The 8,327-nt window shown below is 35.9% G+C and overlaps 1 protein-coding gene across 1 annotated transcript; it reads left to right on the forward strand.

The window, feature by feature from the left end:
• The first annotated feature begins 5,445 nt into the window (after positions 1-5,445).
• Positions 5,446-7,971, forward strand: LOC146888234 (uncharacterized). Its single transcript, XM_085670021.1, has 5 exons — positions 5,446-5,491; positions 6,702-6,959; positions 7,174-7,312; positions 7,414-7,612; positions 7,747-7,971. Exons 1-5 carry the CDS (start codon positions 5,446-5,448, stop codon positions 7,969-7,971), a joined length of 867 nt encoding a protein of 288 aa, XP_085526147.1.
• Positions 7,972-8,327: the final 356 nt, after the last annotated feature.

Below are 8,327 nucleotides of genomic sequence, written 5' to 3' on the forward strand. Positions count from 1 at the left end.
ACATTAATGAAAACTAGTTGATAAAATTTAAAAATATTTTTAAAAAAATATAAAAGGAAAACAAATATTCAAATTAAAATATATTTTAAATGTTTGTTTACTTCAATTTTTTAAATTCTATTGAATTTCTTTTTTATGCACTGATAAAAATGATAATACATTACTTGATCAAAATGACACAAAGAACAAATAATAAACATAATAATAAAATTTTGACATAGATCTTGTATCTTTTGAACTTTAATATATGTTGGATGGTGATAAAAAAATTCATGACAATTACATTAAATGTTTACATTATAGTGAAAAAATTACAATATGATTGATAATGAGTTAGAAAACAAATTAGATAAAATATATCGAAATAGTATTCTACATGATGAACATAAATAACAAGTAAAAATATTTAAAAACTAATAAATGTGTGTTTGAGAAAGAATTTGAAAGACTATTGAAAAAAATTACACAAAAGAAAACAAATTATAATTAAGGGTATGATAAGATGAAAAATACCTTAGGGATCTAAGAAAAGTTTTTAAATATCAAAATATATACTCAATAGTTAAGAAATAACGAAAATTGTTTTAGCGAAACAAATGAGTTCTTTAAATGAAACAAAAATTAATAATAATAAGTAAATAATTTTTTTTATATTACCTAGTAAATGAAAGGTTTAAGCTATTAAACACTTAAATGGAGAGTATTAAACATACTCATGTGAGAGAAAAATATACAATAAATAAAAACATTAAAAAAAATAATAGAAATATTCAAATATGAGACATAAAAAGTTTTTAATTGACATACATCATTTTAACATAATTATATAAAGGTCATGATAAGATGAAAAATATATTGGAGATGCGAATACGTTTCATGACAAACCAAATAATTAGAAGAAATAAAATATATATATATATATATATATATATATATATATATATATATATATATATATATATATATATATGGTTACTTACTTAATTATGAATATTTTAATAATTTAAACGAGGACAAAGATATGGCTGGAACAAGTAGTATGGTGTGGATATGTACATTCTCATACTTATCCCCATACTCAATTAAAAAAGTCGGGGATTCCCCATACTCATACCCATACCCAGTCAATGCGGAGATTTTTCATCAAAATATGGACGAATTCGAACAATACTCACTCACGAGGCAAGTTTATTTGCAATCTCTAATTTGCATTTATCAAAATATAATACGTATAAAAATCATTTTTTTATCTTAAGCACATAATCAAAACCAAATAAAAAATTATTAAATTTTACTCTAATATTTATTATTTATACAAATATTAAAAATGTGAAAACATAAAAAACATAAATAATAACATTAAAATATTTATAATATAATCAATTTATGTTCAAAAATATTTTATTATTATTGTTTATCTTCACATATAAAAATATTTATAATAATTATATTACTATGATATTTTATTAATATATTATAATATTATATATCAAACGTAGAAATATCAATATTTTTCTCATAAAATATAAGAAAATAAATAAAATAAAGTATATTAATTGAAATTTTGATATTTTGTAAAGCAATTTGTTTAATATATTATTATTGTGGAATATACTTTCCTTTTATTAAGATTTGATAATAATTTTCATTTTAACTTTAATATATTTTTTAAAAATTATCTTTTAAGTATATACAAAAATATTACTCCTTTAAAAATTACTTCTTTCTCTTTTACTTTTCACTATTTTTCGATCCATTCAAATAATATTACTTTGTATTCTTTTCTTTTCCTTTTCCACTTCTTTTAATTCAAACAAAACATAAGTTTCGGTGTCATATAGGAAACCTTTTGCATTTTGACCCGTCCACCGATTTATTAAAATAAAAATTTATTAAATATTTATAAGAATATATTTTATTATAAATAGAATAATAATAAAATTCATGAGATATGTATTTAAAATAATAATTAATTAAAATAGTGAATAATAAAAAGTTATGATAAGTTTATTTATTATAATATAAATTGTTTTTAATACGTTAAGTTTAAAATAAATTAAATCATAAAGTATATGTATGTGTCAAAAAGGTATTTGGAATATAAATAAAAATTGTAACAGTTGAATGACCTTAATTATTATTATTATTATTATTATTTTAATAGAAAAGGAAACAAATTAACTTAAACTATCTCCGAATAGATGATATACATGAAATAATTTGTATATTTTTTCTTTTACCATAGAATATCTATAGATAAGTGATCAACATATGCATAAACTATGAATATAAGTTCAACTTAAGAAAATGATTTATTTTAATTTACTCTTATTTATTGTTATTAAAGAGAATATATATATATATATATATATATATATATATATATATATATATATATATATATATATATATATATATATATAAATAAAAGTTCAATCTAATATTTTTACCCGTGCAAGGTCATTTTTAAAATATATGAATTTTTTTCTATAATATTTGGTAAAAAAAAAATAAAAAGTTGAAAATAGATATAAATTTTTAAATAGTGATGATAAATATGATTTAAAATAAGAGACATCAATTTCACCATGTTACCATAATTATTAGTGAATGTAACAATCTTGAACAGATTTGGACACACCAACATCAATAACAACCTGCAATATTTCTGAAAAACCCACTTACAACTACAAATACAAATTAAACAACTCATATTACCAACCAAATTGCAATAAAAAATCTTATAAAATAAAATATACATGTTGTTATTCAAACAACCGTTAATTATGTCCTTCGCTGCTTTCATATTCATCAAATTCAATATTCCGGGGAACTTTTGGTCAATTTTCCAACCTTAGGTTTTGGAATAAAAAATTGCTCAAATGACCATAACAAGTACACAACAAATGAAGCCCTCGATCATGTCAATTTAATTAGAAAACATCAAATTTAAATTCAAATGGATTGAACAACGAGTACATCTAACAAATACACACAACCAACAACATGGAGGTGTGTTCTTTGTTTTCTCCGTTAAGAACATCGAAGCATTGCATATGCTCCCAACCATTTAAATTTTAGTGAATAAGCCAATCAGTCAATATCATTCATCCTCAACTATAACTACAAAGGGGTAACTAATGTGCAAATCATAAACCATGGGTTTGCATATATTAAATCTTAAGTAAGCAAATATGTGGATTTATAGTTTACTACATACGCCAACACTAATATGTGAACAAAATTCAGGACCTGAAACTACTTTTTTGTGAACACTGGTTTGGGCTGTATCTGAAGGGATCCTAAAATAAGTATAACTAAATTGAAGGAAATAAGGTATTTTTAACACAATCTTTTACTAACATGGATATCTAATGTGCATATCATACACCATGGATTCGTAGTTATTAATTCTTAAGTAAGCACATATGTGGATTTGCAGTTTACTCAATAAGGCAACCAATAAAAATCATTCATGCTGAACTTTAAGTAACATGGGTATGTAATGTGCAAATCATAGCCCATGCCTTTGCAGTTATGAAGTCAATAGTAGGCACATATTTTCATTTAATGTTTAGTGAATAAGTCAATCAGTCAATATCATCCATCCTCAATTATAACTACAAGCGGTAACTAATGTGCAAATCATAATATGGTTCACATATATTAAGTCTTAAGTAAGCAAATATGTGTTTACATTTTACTGCATAAGACAACACCAATATGTGAACCAAATTCAGGATTAGAAACTACTTTGTGTGGACGTTGGCTTGGGCAGAAGCATTTCACAAACAACAAAAACAACCATAATAACAACATAAAATGTTAACCCTAACCTAAACAACCCACACTTCAAACAAAAAACCCATCTACAACCTTTCCTCTTACAAAAATAATCATTACAACCAATATGATAAAATAAATAAAACTTACCACTACGAAGCTTTCAAAAAAGTGAGCCACCTTACATTCCACGACAAAGACAAAAGCCAATGTCTAAAACCACTATTTTGACCACACTCTTACACATTACAACAAAAATCATTCATTTTCACGCAAATGGTACCAAGGTCGAACCAACGAACCTTTTGTACAATGGAAAAAATCACACCTTTGCGACGACAAAGAAGAAGAAGAATACCAAGAACAATAAGTTTTTTACAATAATATGGATTGTAGAAGAAAAACAAAGTTGAAGACGAATATCAAAGGTTGGAGACGAAGATAGGCAGTTGAGGACAACAAAGAAGTTGCTCTCAACTTTAGCAATTGGCACTCACTTTTTAACCTTTTCTGCCTCCCCTTTCTTTCAAACAGTGGAAATGAACAAAAATTTAAAAAAAATAATCAGCCAAGTACCACGTAAGGATGTGATAGAAGTGGTTAAAATTTGTATGTTACTATTGTAAGGACCCTTTAAAAATCTTTTAATTCTTTTCTGCCCTAAAAATAGTGGGCTGCCCTTGTAAGTGGGCCTAAGGCCAGCCCAACAGATAAGGTCCCCAAGTTTGTCCTAAACCTAACATTTCTCTCATTCTCAGAAACTGTCCCCAATCCTAAAGAGCCGCAACCACACTTCTGCTAGGGTTTACCTCTTCACCGTTCCAAGTTCGATCAAGCTTTTCTCACTCCACGTAAGTTATCTTTCAGCTCACATTTCTTTTCCATGAGCGTCTGTTCGTTATACAGTAGGGTTTCACCGTGAGCTTAGTTCCTAACTCTATTCCACTACCTTGTTCAGCTCACAAGTCCCCTCCTTGAGCTGCCGTGCTCCGTTGGTTAGAGTCGAGGCACCTTCTAGCTACTTCCAGGTAAGGGAAGCTAGACCCTCTTCGTGTGGTGTATTTTGACTTGTATCGTTGTGGTTTCTGGATTTCTTGAAATTGTGTACTGCTATGGGTGTTTGAACTGGCTGGAAATCTTTGTTGGGTGTGTGTATGCGTTGTGCATGTGCAAACAGTGGCGGACACTGATAGTCTCGCCCAAGCGAGCTTGCCTTGCCAAGGCGAGATGTGCAGGGGCTCGCCTAGGGATTCCTGCACGAGTGGTCGCCCAGGCGACCAGAGTGTGATTTTTTAGCGAGCAGACAACTCGCCCAGGCGAGAGGGGTCTCGCCTAAGCGAGATCCCGCGTTGTTCCTGTTCCTGTTTTGGTGCCCTCGCCTAGGCGGAGGGGAAACTCGCCTGAGCAAGGCCCCTCAGCCTGAGCGAGGTGCTGGGCGAGACAATGTTGTGTTTGGATGTTGCTTAATTCTGAATGATCTATTTTTGGTTGGGCATTAATGTTATGATGAGGGACATGTATATAATGGAGTGTGATGCATACGTAGCATGATTCATGATTTATAAATGATGGGTTTGGTATGAGTATTGGCATGTGAACTAAATGAGTTTGATGTTGTTAAAGTGGCATGATAATGAGATGAGTTGGATTCTATGTACATGGATGGATTTTGATGAGTTGGAATGGGTTGGATCTGGAAATGTGAAAGGTAATGGCTTTAAAGGTTGATACAATGAGGGTATCTTCGCATGGAGAATATTGTTTGATTGTACGATCGTATTTAGTCTGTGTTAGTGTATAAATCCTTGGGGTCCCTAGGTGAGACTTTCAGGGTCGCGCTTCAGTGGTCGGGACGTAATTCCATGGCTTCTGTTAGTGGGTGTCCATGGTGGTACCCCATCTGTATAATTAGGTAAGGATTCAAGGTAAGGTTGCATCTTGACACTCTAAGGAGTCAGTTAGTCTCACCTAGAGCGGACTGACTCCTGTGGTGAGAGTAGCAGGAGGCCTGAAATTCATTAAGGGCTAACCTTGTGGTGAGGGAAAATTGATCCATCGTAACACTTGTAACACATATCTCAGGGGTGAGCAGCTCGGGGGTGAGCAGAGGTATCCACCACAAGTACGAGCATCCGCTGAATCCGACCAAGTTATACGTATCCGGATGAGTCGAGTCGAGTCGTAGTGTATTGATTGAAAGTCATAACATGCTTAGTTGATGTATGAATATTGAATGGTGAGAAATATATTTGACTGTATGATAAAAATGTTGTTGGCTCTAGCTTACCTTGTTTATTGTATGGTTGTCTTGTGTGTGATTCTTCTTTCTTACGATGATCATCAATGTAATTGATGGGAGCAGATGGGCAAGATTCCCGAGGTTAGCAAGGAAATGGAGATTTCGCTACTTAGCCATCTGGGCTGGACTTTATGCTTCTTTGTTTCATGGGTTTTCTTTAGGGCTACGGCTCATGAGGCATCCATGCAGCGACAGGCAACGTCGCTTGAGCAGCAGTAGGCGGTGATGCAGCAGATGGAGGCTGCAAGGGTAGCTGCTGAGGATGCTCATCGGCAGCATATGGAGGCCCTTCGCCAGCTGGAGGAGAACAGGGCGACTGCCCCTGTGTTTGGTTTTGAAACACGACCTGCAGTCAGGGAGTAGAGCTTAGAGGACTTTCTGAAGCACCACCCGGCAAAGTTTGATGGGAAGACCAGTCCTGACGCCGCAGACCAATGGCTGAAGGACTTGGAGCGCATCTATGACGCCAAGATGAGAACAGGTTGGCGTTCTCGGTGTATATGCTCACGGGAGAGGCAGAGCATTGGTGGATGAGCACAAAATCCATCCTGGAGGAGAGGGATGAGCCAGTGACGTGGGAGACATTCAGGGAGAGATTCCTCTTTGAGTTATTTTCCAGACAGCATCCGGTACGCCAAGGAGGTGGAGTTCCTCCAGTTGACCCAAGGAGGGAAGACAGTAACAGAGTATGCTGAGAGGTTCAAACACCTCAGCCGTTTCTACACCCTGCCACTCGATGAGGAGTGGCGATGCAGGAAGTTCGAGAACGGCCTTCGCGGTGACATCCGCTTGATGGTGGCTCCCTTGTCCACCAAGGACTTTGCCGCTCTGGTGGAGAAGGCCAGGGTGATGGAGAAGATGAAGCGTGAGGTGGAAGGTCAGTGCCCACAGCAGCCACAGCTGCCTCAGAGGATCGGTGGACCATCTGGGTCCAAGCCCAGACATGAGGAGCGGAGGAGACCGTATGATAGACCCCACCATCAGCCTTAGGGGTCTAGGAGCTTTTCCCCACAATAGGGTCGAGTTCAGTGCTACATTTGGGGAGGTCCTCACCTGAGGAGCGCTTGCCCACGCATGGAGGGCTACCACAGATGCAACAACTGTGGCAAGGAGGGCCACTTTGGGAAGGACTGTCCCACCCTTGCTAGGGCAGCAACACGCCCTCCAATTCAGGCTTCTCATCAGCACCAACGGAGAGATAGAGGCAACCGGCCTTAAGCGACAGGCAGGGTATATGCCATGATCGGGGCAGAGGCTGCAGGCTTAGGTAATCTTGTTATGGGCCGATGCATGATAGCGGGTGAATCTTTGTGTGTACTGTTTGATTCTAGAGCGACACACTCATTTGTGTCATTTGCTTGTGTGGAGTGTTTGGGTCTGCCGATGCGCGAGCTGCAGTGTGAACTTGCAGTATCTACCCCAGCGTCGGGTCTGGTCAGGACGTCATCCTTGTGCGCTAGGCTTCCAGTAGAGGTAGAGGGACGCAGGCACAGGGTAAATCTAATATGTCTGCCTCTACAGGAGTTGGAGGTGATCTTAGGAATGGATTAGCTCTTTGCCAATTGCATTCTGGTAGATTGTCGAGAGAAGAAGTTGCTTTTTCCCGACGTAGAGGAGCCTGAGTTGGTGTCTTCTCAGGGTGTTATGAAGGAACTACATGACAGTGCGCAGTGTTACATGATCTTCACACATTTGGGGTGGAGAAAGGAGAGGCGACGTCAGTGATACCGGTTGTGCAGGTTTTTGGAGATGTATTCCCGGAGGAGGTTCCAGGATTGCCTCCCAATAGAGAAGTGGAGTTCTCTATAGATCTAGTACCAAGGACATGCCCGGTGTTGATGACCCCGTATCGTATGGCTCCTACAGAGTTGGTAGAACTCAAAAAATAGATAGAAGAGCTGATGGAGAAACAGTTCATCCGACCCATCACTTCGCCTTGGGGAGCGCCAGTGTTATTGGTGAAGAAGAAGGATGGGGGTTCACGTCTGTGTGTGGACTACAGACAATTAAACAAGATGACGATCAAGAACAAGTATCCGCTCCCGAGGATTGATGACTTGATGGATCAGTTGCATGGGTCGTCAGTGTTCTCGAAGATAGATCTACGATCGGGGTACCACCAGATTTTGGTAAAGGCTGATGATGTACAGAAGACGGTCTTCAGATCCAGGTATGGCCACTACGAGTATGTGGTTATGCCTTTTGGCGTGACCAACGCCCCGACGGTGTTCATGGACTACATGAA

This window comes from Vigna unguiculata, chromosome 2, assembly GCF_037176805.1.
Source record: "Vigna unguiculata cultivar grain cowpea cultivar isolate G323 ecotype 2 chromosome 2, ASM3717680v1, whole genome shotgun sequence".
NCBI lineage: Eukaryota > Viridiplantae > Streptophyta > Magnoliopsida > Fabales > Fabaceae > Vigna > Vigna unguiculata.

Excerpts from the sequence above, each read along its gene's own strand:
- LOC146888234 (XM_085670021.1), top strand. The coding sequence starts at position 5,446 with ATGGATTTTGATGAGTTGGAATGGGTTGGATCTGGAAATGTGAAAG. Across the intron at positions 7,313-7,413 it reads GGCCTTAAGCGACAGGCAGG|AGCGACACACTCATTTGTGT; the intron begins GTATATGCCATG and ends GTTTGATTCTAG. Across the intron at positions 7,613-7,746 it reads TGCCTCTACAGGAGTTGGAG|TGCGCAGTGTTACATGATCT; the intron begins GTGATCTTAGGA and ends ACTACATGACAG.